This window comes from Gossypium hirsutum, chromosome D10 (genome assembly GCF_007990345.1).
Source record: "Gossypium hirsutum isolate 1008001.06 chromosome D10, Gossypium_hirsutum_v2.1, whole genome shotgun sequence".
NCBI lineage: Eukaryota > Viridiplantae > Streptophyta > Magnoliopsida > Malvales > Malvaceae > Gossypium > Gossypium hirsutum.
In genome coordinates, this window is record NC_053446.1 from 5103694 (window position 1) to 5125304 (window position 21611).

The following is a 21611-nucleotide window of genomic DNA, read 5'->3' on the forward strand; positions in this document are numbered from 1 at the left end:
TGTCCTTTATTTATTTACTTTTAAATGATATAAATTTGTTTAAGCGTATTGAAACTTGTTTATATTCTTATTTAAGGGTTGAGATGGATTATGCTTAGTTCTAAGTATTGTATCAACTTACAAAATTGAATTAGGTCTAAAAAAAATAGCTTATGATCTAATAATTTATTAATGAAAATAGTTATCACTGTAGATTGAATTTTACATTTTTATTCCCTTTCTCATAGTATAAGAAATAACTTGTTTCACTTAGGTTGAGAGGGACTAAATTGCTTCTTACCCAATATTACAAGGACCTCTTGAGTATTTATTCCAATATCATATCGATAAAATTGATTCTTTTCAAATTGTAAGGGGCGCAGATCCGTCATTAAGCTGAACCCGAATTAGTAATTGAGAAAGATTTTAAAACCATCGCTCTGCCAACCTAATTTTCTAAAAGCCGTTCTTCACGCAAACCCTAGCTCTTCTCTTTCTAAGGGTTTTAATAGTAGTGATAGTAACAAAAATCCTTTCAAAAAAAAAAAAAGAAAAAAAAAGAAGAAAATAAAGAACCAACCCTCTTTCGTAATCTGAAATCTGACAAGAATTTGGATTATAGAACTGGGTTTTATTTGTTAAAAAAAAAACAGTGTGGAAAGTGAGTCTTTTTTTTATTTTCTTTGATCTTCTTTAAGTATTCTGAAACAGAGATGGTAAGTGGGGCAAGAACCGAAGGGCATATCTCAGCGCGAGTGAGCAAGACAATACAATCAATCAAGGAAATAGTCGGTAATCACTCGGATGATGATATCTACGTTGCCTTGAAAGAGGCCAACATGGATCCTAATGAAACTGCCCAGAAATTGCTTCATCAAGGTTACCCTTCATTTCAATCTTCTGTTTTGCCCTCTTTTTAAGTGTTTTGAAAATGGGTTTTTTGTTTGCTTTGTAGCTGCTCTAAGTTCCAGGAGTTTGAGGTCAAGATTGGTCTAGTTCTTGTCGCTCCTACTCTAGGGCTTTGTTTTCAGTTGTTTTGTCGTGTTTTTGGGTTTAGGCTGTTTTGTAGTGTGAAAGTTGGTTATAGTTTTTAATGAGTTCAAGGCCTGGTTATAATTGCAGGATATTTTGGCGTGCTTGATTGTCGTTTTTTTTTTGCCTGTTTGGTGTTACTTCTTTTAGTCTCTGCTCTGCTTTGGTGGTCATCTTTTCATTATTGTAGGCGCGTTAAAGAGTCTGAAAGATTAATTCATCTTTTTCTTATGAGGTGCTTTCATTCTTCCAGTTGAGTTTTGAGCCAAAAAAATATAAATCGATAGTTTCTTTTTTGAAAATTGTTTGGTCGCTCAGATATTGGGGGGAGGGGGGATAGTACAGTCTTAATTTTATTAGTACTACTGATAAGCTAAATCTAGGGTTATCAAGGTTGGTTGAATCCAGTGGACAGAGCAAACAGAGATATCATGTTATGGTAATTTCTGTACCGTTTTACAATCTTTGATGAGTGATTTCAATGCATGGGAAGAAAGAAAAATATCCTTTTTGTATGTTATAAAAGTGGCATTGTGATCCTCATTGAATATCACTCCTAGATTGCTTGGACGTTTTAGCATTTTTTTCCTCACCAATGTTGAGAAGGGGGGTGTCTGTGTTTTCTCCTAGATTGCTTGGATATTTTGTTTCAGATTGCCTCTTTTCTTTAGGATGATATTTCAAATGTACTTCCATAGATGTTACTTATTTACATCCAGTCTATTTGTTTCTTCTCAGATACATTTCATTTAGTAAGGAGGAAGAGAGATCGGAAGAAAGAGGTATACTTTTGTATATCATCTTAATATGGTTTTGGCAAAGCTATTCTGTGTGTATTTTGCTTTTTGTTAGCAAGAAAGTGATGTTTTCCAATATCTTACACGCGTTTATCTTTGGCTATTGATTTGCACACATATGGGTGCTTCTGTTTTTTGAAATCTTAGCCGTTTATTATTATTATTATTCTTCTTATCATCATCATCATCATTATTATTATTCTGCTATTAATGCAGCCTATGATATTTATGCATATGATTGTTTTTGTACTCAGCGATAGACAATATTAATGGCTTAATGCCTTGAATATTGCTTGTTGCATCTTGAAATGTGAACCACTAGAGGGGCTAATGGGCAACTTGTTATGAACTTTCGTTTCATCATGACAGAGCATTGGGTACCAAGGTTCCATGGATCCAAGAAAATTTTCTGAGAATGCTGGTCAAGTGATGAAATTTCGTACATATCCTGAACGTGGTTCTCGAAGAGGAGGCTATTCTCGGAATACTCTGCCTGGTAGGCTTTGATATGAAGTGTTTAATGATTTGATTATCTTTCGGCAAGTGAACGCTTAACTATGTATTCTATTCAGTCTAAACATTATACTGCCACATGTTCATGGTGTGATGAATTTAAGCTTGGAGTTCTTTAGTGTAATGGTTTCCATCAATGTTAATCTGATACAAAGCAGATTTTAAAAAATTGTGGATGAAGATGGTTTATATAGAAATTAGTGATTGTAATTATTTGCACTTTTGCACGGTAGTCTTTGTACATTGATGTCTATTCCCTTAGATATGCTAACTGCATGACATGCTGATAACATTCATTTAGCAAAATAATCCATCCTCCCTTGAAATCCCACACTTTTGGGCATTCTTTTCGATCATTATGTATCTTTTACACCTGTAATATGTGTTATAGTTTTCTTAAATGTATTGAACATTTATTTCATTACAGTCTTTTACATTTTGTTCTGCATAAAGTTGTCAGCTGATTATTTATTATCTTGAAGTACCTTTCACCTTTTCCTGCCATTTAATTGATAATTCATTACTAGATGCAAGAGTCAACAGAGAGTTTCGTGTTGTGAGGGACAACAGAGTTAATCAAAATGCAAATAAAGATACGAAGCCTCCTGTGTCACCATGCTCAACTTCTTTAAATGAGCAAGTGCCCATGAATGTTGCTGAAAAGGGGTACGTTATTTGCAAGTGATTTATTCTGTTTGTTTGCTCCACTCCAATCTTGATTTATTCTCCTGTTCCTTTTGCCTGTACTTATTGATAATATATTTCTGGAATATACACTGAACTTTCTCCTTTTATTACCTTTCTGCAGTTCAACTGGAACAAGCAATCAGAGACCCTTTAGTTTTCAAAGTTCATCTCAAACTGCAAGTGCACCATCCAGTTCACATCCCAGACATGCACGAGATGCAAATTCAAGTGGTGCTTATAGGAAAGAGATATCGGAGGAAAAGCAAATTTTTATTCCTAATTCTGCTTCGCGGTCGCATGCAGTGAAGCCTAATAACATTCAAGCACATTCTGCCACTCAATCATCAAGCAGCTCAGTTGTTGGGGTTTATTCCTCCTCTACTGATCCTGTTCATGTGCCTTCTCCCGATTCCAGATCATCTGGTGCTGTTGGAGCTATCAAGCGTGAAGTTGGGGTTGTTGGTGTTCGCCGACATCCTCCTGAAGATGCTAGCAAAGATTCATCTGGATCTAGTACTCTTTCCAATTCACTTGTAGGGAAGGACGCTTCATCTGAGGCATTTCAACCTTTTCCTTCAATTTCCAGAGCAGAGCGGGAGGTCCGGGACAATCATACTAGTGCATCTGAATCTGCCATGTCTGGAATTTCTGGCAGTAGGTCATTTGTGAGCAATCCGTATGGAAGCAGGCAACATCAACATGTTTTAGTTCATCAAAAAGGTACTCTTTCTTTTCACTTAATTTTAAGCGTCTTGAAAGTCTGAGGAACATCTATGTCTCGAGGTTAAGTATCTGCGAATGCAAGGGCAATGGACTAATAGAATTATATATTTAGTCCATGCATCTTTGTGGTAGCTTAGAAGCTTTTTGTTCTAGGTATGTACATCATTCCATTGACCTAGTTAAGTGTTGCTTTAAACTGTTGTTTTAGCAAATGGCTGCAGTAGGTTGTAGTTATTATAGCACTTGATTTGAATTTGCTTCTCAAGTTTATGTGAGAGTTTATCATTCATATTTGATGCAGCAAACCTACATAACAAAGAGTGGAAACCAAAATCAAGCCAGAAGTCAAGTGTTAATAATCCTGGAGTTATTGGGACGCCTAAGAAGTCTGCTTCACCTCCTGCTGAGGATGCCAAGGGCTTGGACCCTGCAACAGCTAAATTGCAAGAGAAGTTTTCTCAAGTAAATATCTATGAAAATGAGAATGTTGTCATAGCACAGCACATTCGAGTCCCGGAGAATGATCGCCACGGACTTACTTTCGGTAGCTTTGGAGTGGAACATGATTCTTCGAGGAATTTTGCTCCTGGTTTTCATGCCACTGGTGTTGCAGAAGACTCAAATGGGGAATCTGCTGCAAGGTTGTCCTTTTCTTCCAAATAGTTACTTATGTTTGATAGTATATATTTCAAATTTTGTTCTTGTGTCAAAACCCAATTTCTGATGTTGTTCTACTTGTTTTTGCTTTAAGCAGTTTGTCTGTAGCTCCTGATACTTCCAGTGATGATTCTGCTGCTGGCAAGCCCATCAACATTATAGATGATCAACTTAGAAATTCTGGATCTAACTCTCCACCCTCTGGTACTGCATCTGAGCATCAATTTCCTGATAAGAAAGATGCTTCAAGCCCCCAGAATTTGGGCAGTTATGCCGATATTGGAATGGTCCAGGACAACGGTCAATCGTATGCTCCTTCAGAGCCACAACAGCAGCAAGATCCTCCTGAATTACCCAGTTTTTCGGTAAGCATAATCTTGTAGACAATGACACGTCACATCCAGAATGAGTTTCCAGTAGTTTGAATTCTGGAATAATTACCCTTTTTTTCATTGGTTCTTGCAATGGAATGTTCTGTAATATGGTGTTGTCTTGATAGCAGGCATATGATCCCCAAACTGGTTATGATTTACCATATTTTAGACCCTCAATGGATGAAACTGCAAGAGGACAGGGTCTACTATCTCCTCAGGAGGTTAGTTCCAGTAGCATGCATTTAGATAATATTCATTCCTGAAAGGGCTTGTTTGTTTTTATCACTTAAATTGATGCAAATTCTAAATGGTACTCAGGCCTTAAGCGGGCATGCTGCCAACATTCCTGCATCAACAATACCAATGGTGCAGCAGCAACAACCTCCAGTAGCACAGATGTATCCTCAAGTTCATGTGCCCCATTATGCTAACCTTATGCCATATCGTCAGTTTGTCTCCCCGATTTATCTGCCACAAATGGCTATGCCAGGTTATTCCAGTAACCCTGCTTTTCCACATCCATCAAATGGTAGCAGCTACTTGCTCATGCCAGGAGGTAGCACTCATCTTGGTGCAAATGGTGTTAAGTATGGGATTCAGCAGTTCAAACCAGTCCCTGCAGGCAATCCTACTGGGTTTGGCAATTTTACCAGTCCGTCTGGGTATGCAATCAATGCTCCTGGTGTAGTTGGGAGTGCAACAGGTCTTGAAGATTCATCTCGGACCAAATATAAAGATGGCAACATATATGTTCAAAATCAACAGGTAAATAATTGTTCTTCATTCTAATAGCACTAGTGTACGAGCCCCATATAAACTAAAAATTGAGGCCTTTGTTTCAGAGATTAGAGGGTTTTTGAATGTCCTTTTCCGTCTGGGTTTGGGTTGAATTGTTCTGCCAAAGCCACATGGTGTCTAGGTATCTTCTCAAAGAATGATCCTGTCAGTGAGTTAAAAATAATGAACATTATGTAGATAATATCGAGGATGTCTGATTCAAATTTTTTAAGTTACTGGCCCTTGCTTTTAATGCTATTTATTGAGTCAGAGGTCTACTTTGGATTTGGCTTCTCTCGATAATTTTTCATCCAATTTTCCCAATGCACCCATAGCCATTCTTCGTACATGTTGAACTGTTGTCAATGACTAGCCGGACACATGTAAATTATGATCAAGAACATATTTGCCTAGGAATAGAGTTTCACCCTTACCTATAGGTTTTGTAGTTTGATTTTTGCACTTATGGAAATTAGCTTTTTTTATGATAAAGTCATCAGATCAAAATTGAGCGTGTTAAGGGTATAAATGTAAGATTATTTCAGTTTGTGCACCTTGAGTTTTCCGTAATGCTGCTGGTGTTTCTTTGGTTTAATAAAATGTTCTTTTGTCCTTGCCTTGTGTTCACTTGGGTAGTTTGATTTCATAGTCTCTTTGCTGACTGCATTGTTATTTGGCAGGCTGATACATCAGATCTCTGGATGCAGAACCCAAGGGAGGTACCAAGCTTGCAATCTGCTGCATACTACAATATGCCACAAACACCACATGGTTATATGCCATCTCACACGGGCCATGGTTCTTTTAACGCTGCTGCTACACAATCTACTCACATGCAATTCTCGGGTTTGTACCATCCTCCTCAGCCTGCTGCAATGGCAAACCCACATCATCTAAACCCTGCAATGGGTGCCAATGTTGGTTTTGGGGTTGCTCCAGCAGCTCCTGGGGCTCAAGTAGGTGCTTACCAACAGCCTCAATTGGGTCATCTTAACTGGACAACAAACTTCTGAATGGTATCAAGCTAACCCTTTGTCTTGTAAGGGAGTGAAGTAGCTATAGGAAGTTCTAAAATTTTCTTTGTGAAATAACCCACAATCGTTTTAATTCAATGCATAATGGTGTTTAATCTCTTCCAACTCCTTTTAATTGCTCTAAGCCATTGATGTTTGTCTAGCCTAAGATTAATTAAAATGGAAAAACTAGAACATCTAGTTCTAACTTATTACTACTACCCACTGTAGTAATTCACCTAAGCATAGTGTACCACTCAAGTGTCAGATCCTTATATGTGCCTTTGTTTTATTCATCCCATTGTTTATTATTACTACTACTAGTAATAGGAAGTACTATCATTGAAAGGGTTTATGTTGCATGACTAAGATCAGAGATGGATATATATTTTAAGTGTTTGGGTGCCTTGCCCTGCCTTGGCTAGCCTAATGGGGATGGCTTTATCTGTTTGTTTGTTAAGAGGACTTGGACTGCCCGTGTGATCTCTTAGCTATGTTCCATTGCTATGCTAGACATCAACCTGTTTGTTGTATTGGGACTTATGACTAGGCTAAACATCATATAATGTAATTGGATCAATTTGAATGAATAAAAGCTGATCTATTGACAGATGATGATGGTACTGGGAAAATGCGGGTAGGAAATCTTTGTCGCCCCCCATGGCTATACATTGTTATTCATAACGAGAAAGGAATCTCTACATTATCTCTACTTTTCTTATTTTTTGCGCATACCAACCTAGTGTATTATGTATGGTCCAACTTTTCTCACGTACTATAAAGTGCCATTATAGCTTTTCTATGTTGCTTTGGAATAAAAATTTAAATAATTATTTTGTTCAGTGTGATGAGCTTTGGTTTTGCTCTTAATCTCCAATAAAACCGTGACGGTTTTTCTACTTAAATATAGGTCTTAAGCTACTCATTTCTTACAAACCAGTATGACCGTATAATCGAAGGTTAGATCATACCGGGATAACACTTAACCCTAAAAGTTGTTCTACAACGAGAAAACAGAGCCTACTGTTTGATCACGAACATCATGAGAAATACGTCCCTCAACCTTGTGAGGTCACGTGTCAAAGGCCCATTGGATCAAGCATGGACAAAATAAGTCTTGGCTTGAGCAAAGAAGAGTCGGATAAAATAATCCGTAGTACTTGTTGGCAAAGAAGAAACAAACAAATGTTTTGCAAATGCTTCACCAAGAGTTAAAAGGGTTTATGACAGATAAATGAGTGAATGCATATAATAATAAACTACATCATTAGTCACTAAACTATGAGTCAATTTTTGTTTTGGTCACTTAATTAAACAAGTTACAATTTGGTTATTGAACTATTCGAATGTTTTCATTTAAATTACTAAACTATTCAAAATTTTTGATGTCTAAAGTTGTTTCATGAAAAAAGACTGAACTGTAAAACAGGAGAGAGAGCTCTTGATTGATGTAGGTGCGAATAGAGAAAGCCATATATGATCAATTTTAGCAGTTCAATGATTTAAATGAAAACTTTCGTATAGTTTAATGACTAAATTGTAAGTTTGTTTTAATTAACTGACGAAAATAAAAATTTATCTATAATTTAGTGACTAATGGTATTGTTTATCTTTCATATAGTCATTTGAAGTAATATTTAGGAAGTTTCTTTTTTTTTTTTATTTCTAAGCTACAATTTATTTATTTTTGGCACTGAAACAAGTATTACAAATTTCATAATTATTGAGAAAAAGAGGGATTTCTTGTTGACTTCGATACTGAAATAAATTTGAAAATTTACTATTAAATCAATAGTAGACTTGTTCATAGGTCATGTTACTTATCCAGACTCGAAGGGCCGCTCGAAATTCAAGAAGGTTTAGGCAAAAATATTAGGCTCGAAAAATAGGTTTGGACAAAAAAAATTAGGCCTATTTAAAATATGGGTTGAGCTTGAACATTCAAGGTCTCGGCCTGACCCGTTTTAAGTTTATAATACTTTTATGTTATGTTATTTTTATATATTATGTAATTTAGAATATATTAAAAAAACCTACATTAAATATATAATACTATTCTAATATAAACATTAAAAAAATGTTAAGATGACTATATAAAAATTTTAAATAAATAAAGAATGTATAAAATTATTAAATATTAAAATAAAAAAATATAAATATTAAAAAAATTAAAAATAATATGGACAGGTTTGGGCAAAAATTTAAGTTCAAATTTCGGGTCAGGTCGGACTTGAACAAACATAAAAATATTACTATCATGCTTAAACCCGACCTAAACTCGATTCGACCCGACTCATAAACACCTCTAATCAATGGCAAGTTACAATATATTTTAACTTGTGTCACAATATTTTTCTAAATTAGATTTATCAAATCAAATCAGGTTTAAGCTTTATTAAAGCTTTATAATTTAATAAGTATAGGAGCCACGAGTGTAATGATTGAGCAAATAAGTACCCACATCGGCCCATGACCATCTCTTATTTTAATTTCATATTTTGTTGCCAAAATCCTAAGAAAGAAAAGATGTTGTTTTGACAACAAAAAGGAGTAGTGCAGCTGAAATCCATCAACCTATAAAAGAAAACGTGTCGGTGCTAACTATAGCAAAATTTCCCATATCTAATGGGAAACATATCATATATTTTAATATGGTGTTGCATTTGCATCCCAACACCTCAATCCAAAGTTTATTGCCACTAGCTAGGCATGCCCCCAGTTTGTTATCATTATACATCTGCTTGCGTGCTCTCTTGTCATGGATGCTTGAATACATGTATACATGTGCGTTGTATGTTATTATTTTACTCAACTCTGAACTCAAATTTATGATATTAATTTGATCGTCTTAATTAGTCAATGTCGAGGCATGAAAATTGTTAGGCTTAATTTAAAACCTAGTAGGAAAAATTATGATTTGAGAAAAGCTTTGTCTACTAATTGTTAAATCGTTGGGGTGTTAGGAAATGAGCAGCAAATGAATGCCCACCGATATATATCACAAATGGTGACAATTTATCACAATTTTTAAATCTTTGATAAAAATTACTAATAACAAAACAAATTATACTTTACTCAAAAACTAATATAAAGTTTATTGGATTTGAGATTCAAATATTAACATCGTAATCTTTAACTAGTAATGATGTATAAAGCCACATAATTATAAGTATATTCTATGTTGACAGCATAGCTTTGTAAAATATGATATTATAAACTAATTATGATTTGGATTGCACTAATTTCCTGTTCACCAAATCAGCTGCATGCATAATTATGTTGCTGATTTGCTAAGAAAGAAAGGGTGTTTTTGGGGTTTCCATTATCAAGCCCATTGATTGATTCTCCCTGTTTTATAATGTCTAACTCATAATTTTGTTAAAATTTTTTTATTTATATGGATGTAACTTCACGATTTCTAATTTTTGTGTCTAAAACTACTCATAACCCCTCCCCAATCCTTAAATAAGAAATAATCCGATTGACAACAATGCCGATGTCAAACTCAATCGACTTGAATAGTATACTTCAAATCTTTATATATAATAATAGCATGCATTTTTGGCTCTAAATTTATTGGTTGAACAATACTGATACTAGTATTTACTCTTTACCTAAAGAGAAAAAGAAGAAGAAGAAGATTTGGTTAATCATGGTGAATCTTTAATAAATTTATAACACTAAATATATTAAAAATATAAAATTAGTTATCTATTAATCTATTTAATACAAAAGTTTTATATTAAACAGTATATGAGGAGGTGAGCCGCTCAAGAGCCTTAGGGGTTGCATGCATTGTAATATTTTTATCTATTTTCCATACTTTATTGGTGTTAGAGAGAAGAAAAAGGATTTTGAGTTAGTTTATTACTCCAATGAGCTAATCATTTTATTCAATTGTTGATGCAGCACTTCTTATGGATCACCAACGCACTGGTTTTGGAGTAGTGGTTCGAGATGAGAACGGAGCTTTCGTACAGGTAATGTCCGGTCGGTTAGGCCTTTGTGTAGCCGAGGCAGTGGTTATATGAGAAGCTCTCTTGTGGATAACATTATCTTTGACTATGATTGCTTAGAGGTGTTCCTTGCTTTGAGCTCACACAATCGCCACACCTCTGAGTTCGGATTTTTTATTGGTGAGTGTTCCTTGCAATCGCAATTTCAGCATCTATCATTTCATTAGATTCATTGGAGTCATAATAAGGCTGCTCACCAGCTCACTCGTGTGGCATTATTTCAAGCAAGCCCTCATCTTGTTTGTTAAATTTTTTATAATTGGAAGGGAGTTTAAGTTTGGGTGTACGGGATAAGTCTATTGGTTCAAGTTTAATCTTATCATTTTCTTCAGTTTTGGCCTTCTTTTCTTATTTTTTGTTAATATAATTTATTTTTCTCTCAAAAAAAGATATTTGTTGTTTGTCAAAAAAAAAAAATCTTTCAGACTTTTTACAACTAAATTAATATCCAGTTATTAATTGGATTTTGTCACACCCAAACTTTAGTTTAAAAAAAATAAAAAAACATAATTAATTAAAAATAAAAAAAATCAAATAACATAAAACTTTAAAATTTACACAATTCTTATTATTGAAGATTCAATGCAATATAATTTTTACTTTTAAAAAATGTATAACATGAAATAGAAAATAATTTAAAATGGAAAAAAAAGAAAAAATCCGCGGTCTAGAAACTATTTTTTAAAAAAAAAGTTAGTTGCACAAAAATAAAAAAAATATTAACTTATAGAAAAAAAGATGATTAAAAATTGTAAAAGAAGAAAAAATGTTTGTTTATAATTTAAAAAATTAATTATTTCAAGTAATTTAATTAAAGTTAAACTAAGTTGGAGAAAAAAGTAGATAGAGATTTGTGTATAAGAATACTTTATTTTAACTCGATTGGCATCAACATTATTGTCAGTGTAAGAGGATGTAGGTTCAAGTGCGCTAAAGTACTTTATCCCCTATTTAAAGATTAGGAATGGACTATAAATAGTTCTAAATATTCTAACAAAAGATTTAAAAGCTAGTATATCACCCTGACGTAACTCAAAATGAGGAAAAATCGCACCAAACTCATCACCCACAACTCCTTAACTTGATTCGTATGAACTAAAGTGCCTCCCTTAGTCGTTTTTTAGCCTCATTGATTCCATCAAACTATTTTTTGCATCCCCCACAGCACCTGACGTGGCCATGCATTCCCCATGCACTGAACATGAGCCAAGGAAATTAGGTGGCCCCCAAGCTGTTACTGACAGTAAAAGGGAGTTTAAACTCATTAGTATTAGGAAAGTGTTACTAAGGATTATCAATGACTTTTCCCTTCTTATCCAAATTCAAATTTTGAACTCCCTTACTCGAAGCAGAGTCCTTACCCCACGGGGTTCCCTGATTCCTCCGCCACGGAACCGGCCTAAGTCAAGCTTGCCTTCGGATCTCCACCCGAATCCCTTCCGACCAGAATCTCAAGCAACTTAATATGATTGGCTTCGCTGTGCCCAACGACCCCACATATATAACAGATCAACGACAACCGTTCATAGCTAAAAAGAGTCTTCAAAAAAGTCTTTTCCTTGCCGACGAACCTTTTTTTCCGCATCAGAGACTGACAGATATTTAGGTGAACTCTAATACACATAAAGCTGCCCAAATAATTCTGCCAACTGCTTGCATCATACTCAAAAAACCGACCCTAGGCTACGAGCCAAGTTTTCTGATGCAAATCCATGGTGTAAGTCATGAACTTGGACCCAAAAGTCGGCATGATAGAACTCAACTAGCTCGGGATTCTCTCCTCTAGAAAGCTGGTGGATAAGCAAGATACAGTTGTTGAAAGAACAAGGGCCACCCAAAATCACCTTCCTTAGATCAATAACATGATAAAAATGGATCAAATACAAACTCGAATCCTCAGTAGGCTTTAGACTCGCCCCTTGAAGTGGTCTCCGCAGAGAAAGAATAGTTCTCGCAGCAAAATTAGTGGCCCTTTCGCCGAAGAACTTGCCAACCAAGCAAAGATCATAATTGATATCCTCTCCTAACCCCTTTTCGGCTCTACAACCAGTTCGGAATCTTCTTTCTCCTTAAGTAACAAATCCCTATGGCCAAACTCCATAACTAAAGCAACGCACAAAACTGATGAAGAACGCCAAAAATCTTGCACAAGGGTAAATTGAAACGATGCACTAAGGAAACTAAACTTGCACTTGAAGAGCAAAGCTAGGCGAGCGAGGCAATACTCTTATGTTTTTTAATAATTTATATAAAGTATTTTAAAAACCTACTTAGAATACACATGACTAAGATTTGAATATTTAATCTTAAGATAAATAAGAATCAACCACTGTTAATAATTCTAAGGAGATACTATATTTAAAGATAAAATAATAAATATTTCTCTCTTATTCGTAACTTAAATATCACATAATTTAGTAAGTTAATTAGGGTTGAGTAAAAAATTCATTTGACCCGAACCAAATTATTTAAATAGTTTATAAAATGTAAGTTACCGAAAACCAAATCGATATATAATTAATGAAAAAAAGACAATACTTATTTTACCAAAATAAATCTAAAAAAATAAAAAAAATAAAATAAAAAAATCAAAAATCAAATTAAACTGAATTGAATTACAATAAACAATTTAAAAAATAAAAAAAAATTCAATCAAACCCAACCAATATCACCTAACGTTAATAGGGGAATATACAAATGAATTTGTAGAAAAAAAAGAGTGGGAATATGTTTCATGGTATGGCTGTTTTTCTCTAATCCACTTAGACTTGTGAATGACCTTAAAAGTAAATTTGAAGATCCACCGTTCAAATTATTTTTTATTTTTAAAATATAATTTTAATTCGAACAGTCTAGAATAAAGAATATATATAAAACAATCAACGTCTTCTCTATGCAAATTTAACAATATGGTCATGCACATTAATTACTTAGCAGACAAAAAAAGATTAAATCATTAACCATCCCGGCATTGGTTCCAGCTTGGACCCACTTACCCTAACCATTTATAATTACTTTCGAAAGACAGAAAGGAAATAAAATATTATTTAATACACCTAGGGTTAATAAATTATTTCTTTTATTTAATTTTTAAAAAAAATATTTGTAATGTGATATGGGTTCTTCAAATATTCAACTATGTTTTATGGTAAACTTTAGATTAGTTTTGTATTGATTTATGATTTTACTCTATAATTATTTTGATATATACTTGTAATCGTTATGGATTTATATTGTAATTATGATCATATTATAATTGCACTCATAAATTCTTTAAAAAACAAAGCAAAAACCTAAAATATTAGGTCATTGTCATCTAAATTTCTTTAAAAATTACTTCACTTAATTTCAATTTCAATTTACATGAGTACCATCATAATATCACGTATAATGTAAATGAGAAGTGATCCTCTTACATTAATATAAAACTCAAGAAATTGTAATTCAAAGTTCACCATGCATATAAAATTTTAAGTAAAAATATTATAGTTATATGCAATGGAGAAGTGATTAAATTTTTTATAAACAGCTGTTTAATATTAATTGGAAGTGAGTTACATGAAAAAATATTATAATTGTATAATTAGGTGGAAAAGGTTGAATAGTTGAATAATTAATAGGGTATTTTTAATAAATTAAATCCATGGAAATATATATATACAGGTATATATAACGAAAAGCACACACTCTCAAATCATCTCTTCTCTGTTTCTCTCTGTTATTCAGGCGTGGCTTTTGGCTTTCATTACTCTCTTCCTTTTCCCTTTTTTCTCTCTCTGGAAGCCACCAACATTAATCCATCAATGAAAAATGTCTGCTTTCTTCTTTTCCTAACTTCTCTTTTTCTTTTTAGAGCAAAATTGTCTATTTGTTTGTTTTCACATCATTAATCATGGTTGCTGCCATTAATCTCTGTCTTTTTTCCACCATTTGACTGAACTCTTCGAACCAGACAACAAAGACCAAACAATATCATTCATATCCCACACTGTTCGATTCTCTTGTTTTCTTCACCATATAAAGCTTATGGATACGTGGGATAAAATGGTAAGAGAAGAACGGTATCGAACCAAGACAGAAAACCCATCTTTCTCTTCATCTCTTCTCGATGCTATCTACCGTTCAATCGACGAATCCAACGGTGGTGGTAAAAGGAACGAAGACCTGATTTTTTGCAGAGAAACCAGTTCGATGAGGAAGAAGCAAAGCAATAACAGTTCGTCGTCGTCGAGCTTTCAACGTGCTTGCATGATCGAGAAATGGATGGAAAAGAAAGAAAATAAGGTTTTCGTTACACCAAAATCCATGGCGGATTTTGATGATCCGGTGTTGTTGAACTCGAGCTCCACCTCCTCCGATTCCAGCTACGGCGGTGGGTTTTCATCCTCGGAGTCGGATTCTTTTTACAGTGCGAAATCAAGGTCGTCGTCTTCATACCATTGCCATAGGCTACCCAAGCCTATTCGGACCAGTACCATTTCAGCACCTAAACATGAAGTGTTCCAAAACAATTTCCATGGCGCCACTCAAAAGTCAAAGCATGAAGGTAGTTTCATAAAAACGAAATCCAAGGCCTTAAAGATTTACAGTGACCTAAAAAAGGTCAAGCAACCGATATCCCCAGGTGGTCGGCTTGCTAGCTTCCTTAACTCGTTGTTCACTTCGGGGAATGCGAAGAAGACAAAAATTTCATCGTCAAAGACCGAACAGGCAACGTCAACTTGTTCTTCAGCTTCATCGTTTTCAAGATCTTGTTTGTCGACGACAAAAACTCCATCTTCGAGAGGGAATGTCGGGACAAAGAGATCGGTCAGGTTTTGTCTTGAAGAGGATTCCAGGCCATGTGGGGAAACTAAAATCCTCCATGAAAATGAGCTTCGAACTTCCGTGAGGAAACCAGTGAACAAAGAGCTAGAGTACCGCATCATGGAAGAAAATCGTAGGGTTGCTGAAGCTGCAAAGGAGCTTTACAACAGCTACCAGAAGAAGAAGATAAAGGAAGAGTTATATATGAGAGGTATTATCTACAATGGCAATGAAGTGTTAAGCGATGATGAAACTTCCGCCGCCGCCGCCATAGCCGACGACGATGACGACGATATAGCTAGTGATGCAAGCTCGGATCTGTTTGAATTGGATAATCTGTCGGCCATTGGCAGTAATGAAAGGTACAGTGAAGAATTGCCTGTGTATGAAACAACCCATCTCGATACTAATCGAGCCATTGCTAATGGTTTGATTCTGTAATATTGTCAGTTTCAACAATTTGGGGGGTTTTACATAAAAAAAATTAATATTAATTTCTCTTTTGGTATAGCATCAAATTAATTATTTTCTTTTCATTTTCCTATGCTCCATAATTTTCCCCTTTAGATGTCCGTAAACATAGAGTATGAAATAAACGATCATCATGGTCTAAAATAATAAGGTTTAATTATGGTTTTAGTCCCTTAGCTTTTTTACTCGGTTTAATAATTATTGTTTCCATTAAAATGATAATATGAATTTATTCATCATTCCATGGAATTCAATTAATATATTATACGAAAGAATTGAAGGTGTTTTGATTAGGGGAGTTGAAAGAACTATTTTTTTTCACATCATACTTGTTCTCTTCTTACTCCTAACCTTTGTTTGGCATGCTGAGATCCTACTCGAAAAATTCATAATTGATTCGAGAAAAAAAATTCTAAACATAAAAAAAGTTAAATAAGTTTTAGACTACGAGTGAACCCTTAATTTAAAGATTGAAATTTTTAAATAGTCCTAATAAATTTGGATCATCTCATTTCATAACTCGTATTAGCAATAAGTGATTGGAGGTAAAAGTAAATTATTTCTCCATACATTTATTTAGGGTTATACCAAAATAAAAGCAAGTAAAAAAGAGAAGATGGTGATGAAGATCAAAACAATGAGGTAAAAAAGCTGTAATATTATCATCAACATAAAAAGCAATTTTGTTTAGCTGTCAAAACTCGTGGGGGTCTCCAACAATAAATGCATCAATATGTTAATTCTTTTTTCTTGGTCATATCAAAATTCTATAATTTTGAAATGGTTGTGTAAAAAAGAAAAGAAGGGCAGAGGAGATAAATATACAAAAGGTCTCAAAAGAAGATGACAAAATATCTAATCTTTGATCCTCAATGTTCTTAATGTCAAATTTGGTTGGCTCCCATGTTATAATACCAAAAAGAAGTTGAAAACACAATCTTCCATCCACCTAAACTATTGTTTTTTTTGACACCCATAGTCCCCTCAACTTATAAATAGAAGGATAACATCCATATTAATCGAACTAAAACTCGGACGATAAATATGAATTTCAAAAGTGAGGGTTACAAATCATTATCTCTCAAAGAATTCAAAGAAAGCAATATGTTAAGATATACTTAAAGAGGACCACTAAATCTCAACAGTTGGGATATCCTAATTAAGTTATCATAGCATATACTTAAATTAATTAAGGGGAATACATATAAGCCATACTTTTATATAGTAAGCAAAGACTAAGGGAAAAGCAAAAGGCTTATCCTATAGTCAAAAGTGGTATAGGCTCTAAATTGTGTATGAAAATGGGAAAATATATAATAGGGGACCATATATTCCATTCAAACAATACTTACTACTTAGTACTTCCTCTTCTACCTTCACACGCGATTATGAATTCATTAACTTTTAATCAAAGATTTAAGATCTTCTTCCATAAATCAACATCATTTTTTTAATGTATTCTCTTATCTCTTATTATTTTTTTAATTTTCATATTCATATTTTATAATAATTTCTTATTTTTTTTGGCACTCCAACTTAAAAAAAATTTATTTTAACCACTTCATTTAATTTTTCACTTTTATTAGTTTTTAAATTTTATTTTTTTTGTCAAACCACTCCTAAAATGAATAGAAAAGTTAATGTTTGTTAACTTTGTTGATGTGGCATGCATGTGGACTGTAACACCCCTAACCCTCATCCGTTACCGAAATAGGGTTACGGAGTATAACCAAACTTTACGAATTAAATACGGACATTTCCCAACTTTTGTTACACATATTAAGAACCAATTATATAACACTCATATTGTCCCTTAGATGGACCTTCGACGCCCAATATTCACCTTAGAAGTGAATTGAGACTAAATCGGGTACTCAGGGAATTTTTCCCAAAATTTCAAAAATTTTCTTAGAAGCAGGGGACACATGCCCGTGTCATCCACGTGTATGCAACAACAACAAAGTTAAAAAAAATGTTGATTTTTCTATCTATTTTAGGGTGATTTGACAAAAAACGCAAGTTTAAGGCTAAAAAAGGAAAAAAAATTAAATAGAAGTCTAAAATGATTTTTTTTTATAAAACTGAAGGGCAAATAAGTCATTATGTCAAAATATTTTAGACTTGTATTGGTTCCATATTTAGCTAAATAAACTCTAATCATTGGTATTCAAAAGCTTAAACTATATACAAATAGGATGAATTCACTTGCCACGATGTAAAATTCAAGTGGTTTTACATACTTTTCTAACTTTTTATACGATTAATATTTTAATAAATCAATCATTATATTTCATGCTTTGTTCATAGAAATAATGTATACCAGATTTAGCATAAATCTTTAAAAGAAATTAACTATTCATTTTATATAAAAAATTCAGTCGTTAAATATATATAAATATAGACAACATTTTAAATATCGATTTAAAAATTTACATGCATGATTAGTACAAGTATCTTAATAAATTCAAAAATTGAATTGTTTAAATATTAATATAATAAAAAAATACGGAAGAATGTAAAATCACTTTAATTTTTCAATCTTGCCGTATTTTTAAAATTTATAATTATATTTCCATTCCTCTAAAATTAACCTTCCAATATTTTATAATTTTATTTCCACACTTTTAATATTAAATTCGTGATTTCGATCGGAATGAAACAACAAAATTAACAAATAAAAACGAACCATAACTATAAGTTTCTTGAGCTTAATTACGCATCAAGAGAAGGCCTTGACTAAGACATCCATGTAACGTGCCAACCAAGCATACCTTTACCATATTATGTCCATATAAACCCTAAACCATAATATACATTGAAAGCTAACCCTAAATCATATTTATACAACTATATAAAAGAAATGCCATAAAGTCTTCCACAATGGACACTTATACATTTTTTTACCCTTTTTTACATAAGAACATCAATCTCTCTATTTTTTAGATTAGAAGAATGGTTGAATTAAGCTCAAAATTGAGATTTAATTCATATATATATATATATATTTTTTAATTTTGATATAATTTAAAATCTAAAATTTTGTAATCTCATTAGTTAGTCTAAATATTTTATTCTAATTAGAATGATAATGTGAATTTTTAAAAATTGCTAGCACGGTAAGATATTTTTATTAAATTTAAGTCCCTTACAATATTATTTTTTGTTACATGGAGATCAAGTTTATTTTATTTTTTTCAATATGTCACACCAGCCCAAAAGAATTCTAACTGTATTAACAAATGAATTTAAATTTTTAAATTTAAAAAATAAAGATACTAAAATCCTGAAAATAAAATACGGAAATTAAATTCTAAATAAATTATAACCTTTAAAATTTTACAATATAATTTAATAATAAATAAATAAATTGGTGAAAACCATAGTAGTGTATGATTAATTAAAGGGGTTATTTACTTTGCATAGCGAACTAGTTTTAGATTAGGGGCAGATTCCACGATTAGTTGCTTGATCACTGGCTCGACAATCTTTTATAGCCTGTCCATACAAAAGGGTACATGCTGGGTCAATAAAACATGCCCTAACTGATAATGATCATTTATGTTTAACTATAAATTAATTAATAGTATTAGATACATTTTACCCTGTGGGACTGTAATAAGATGGACAAAAGATTATTTTAAACAGTTGCATGGTGATATATCAACTTTCAAATATGAAATAAGATTTTTTAATTAATTAATTTAATTAGTTTAATTCACGATTTGATTTTTAAAGTATATTTATTTTCTTATTTCGGTACTTAATTTTTTTTGCCCAAATTAGTACCTACAGTATGCCTCTGTTATATATTTTAGTCCATTTTTTATCAACATTAAAATAAAAAAACCCTTATAACCTATCACAAAGCCTCATGGCATCTTAATGTAAAAAAAAAAAACAAATATTTTCTTTTATTAAATGTATACATACATAAAAAAAATATATAAATATATAATAATTAGAAATATATACAATCTAGAAAAAACATATAAATTCTAAAAAATTATTTTTTAAAATTTTTAAAAATATAAAAATATTTAATAGTTTTTAAAATTATAATTTTTTTAAAAATTATTAAAAAAATTAATGTAAAAATTTATAATATTATTTTTATATTATTTTTATAATTTTAAATAATTTTTACAATTTGATTTACATTTTTGTCATAATATTATTAATTTCAACTAATTCATTTTCAATTATCGTATTTTTTTTGTAAATTTTTTTTATAATTTTTTTTATAATTTATATGTTTTTCTATATATTTTATTAAAAAATAATTTTATGTTTAAATTACTTAATAATATTTTATAATTTTTTGTAATATTAATATCTACTAATGAAATTTATTTTTTACATTTTTTAATTTTTACAAATTATTAAATATTTTTAATACTTTTATATTCTTATTAAATTTAAAAAGTACAATTTTTTTATAATTTTACATTTTTGTCATAATATTATAAATTTAAAATAATTTAGTTTCATTTATTGTTTTTTTTGTAAATTTTGTTTTTATAATTTATTTGTTTTTCTCTAGATTTTATATATATTTCTGAATTTTATATAAATTTATTTCCATTTTTATATTTTTAATGTGCATACACATTTAATACAAGAAAATATTTATGTTGCATTTTGTGATTGGCTATAATATTTTTTTAAGGTCTGTGAAAAAATAGACTAAAAACTATAACGGAAACATACTTTAAGTACTAATTTGGACCCAAAATAATTTAAGTACCAAAGTGAGAAAAATAAGTATACTGTAGAACCCAAATAGTGAATTAAATCGAGGAAAAAGTTTAAATAGTAAAATAATAATTATAAGTTTACTTTACAATATTTTTAAAAATTGTTAATGATATTTGCAGTTGAGGGTAATTAGGGCGTGTTCATAAAACTAAAATATTTTGTCGCTAAACCCCATCTACTTTATAAAAATTCAGAAGTTTATGTTTATAATTATTATTTTTTACGAAAATTGAGAAATTAATCTAATTATTAGTAAATAAATGAAATTATGTCATTGATTTTTATTAATTTATTACATATAAATTGTTAAACTGTTTATTTTTGTCATCTTTAGGTATAAATTATTGAATTGTGGATTTAAGTGGAAAAAGTTTGGTTTTGTTTTTACCGACAAACAATGATTAGATGTTAATAAACTTAGGTTATATAGATTAACGACAAAACTTTTCACCCTTGTCCTCCGAAAGATTAAATCTAATGGTGAAAAGGACACTAATTCGCGTAGAGGGATTGGTTAACATTTCTTACATATTATTTACATTTTTTAAGTGCTAGTGCTAATTACACGTATCACTTGCACCGTTAATTACATTTCACTTTGTATCTGAATAATTATACAAATTGTCATATATGTTGGCATTTCTTTCCCAAAAGAATTTTGCTTTTAATACTTACTCACTTTGAAAAACTTTGAGCACCAATTTTATGGATTGTACCACGTTGAAAATTAGTCAAATAAGAAGATTAAGTGAAAATTTTATGTGCGATCGTGTTACCTTAAATTATAAGATAGAGTTTCTATAGAAGTATAATCCTTGAATATCTCTCTACTTTTTTGCTACCGTATAGAACTCTTATTAAGCACAATTCAAGGGAATTCACGTTCACACTAAAAGAATTACAAGTCGATAATGTTAAAGAAGGCTTGCTATTACCTGATTTTGGACAAATGAGATCAGAAAGCACTTATCTATTCATTTTTAGGAACTTATTTCTAGCGCAAATACTTTT

General features: G+C 31.8%; 2 protein-coding genes across 3 annotated transcripts; both read left to right on the top strand.

Moving 5' to 3' along the window:
* Positions 1-358: 358 nt before the first annotated feature.
* On the top strand, positions 359-6670 carry LOC107913857 (GBF-interacting protein 1-like). Of its 2 annotated transcripts, none has more exons than XM_016842517.2 (10): positions 359-858; positions 1750-1793; positions 2178-2304; positions 2849-2987; positions 3130-3728; positions 4033-4372; positions 4486-4753; positions 4888-4983; positions 5081-5527; positions 6220-6670. In XM_016842517.2, the coding sequence occupies exons 1-10, from the start codon at positions 693-695 to the stop codon at positions 6550-6552; spliced, it is 2559 nt and encodes an 852-aa protein (XP_016698006.2). In that variant the 5' UTR covers positions 359-692; the 3' UTR covers positions 6553-6670. The 2 variants fall into 2 exon arrangements, with proteins under 2 accessions (XP_016698006.2, XP_016698007.2); XM_016842518.2 differs by having other exon boundaries at positions 4891-4983.
* A 7587-nt stretch (positions 6671-14257) lies between these two features.
* On the top strand, positions 14258-15874 carry LOC107914628 (protein BIG GRAIN 1-like B). Its single transcript, XM_016843584.2, has one exon. It carries the CDS (start codon positions 14595-14597, stop codon positions 15813-15815), a length of 1221 nt encoding a protein of 406 aa, XP_016699073.1. The 5' UTR covers positions 14258-14594; the 3' UTR covers positions 15816-15874.
* The last annotated feature ends 5737 nt before the right edge of the window (positions 15875-21611 follow it).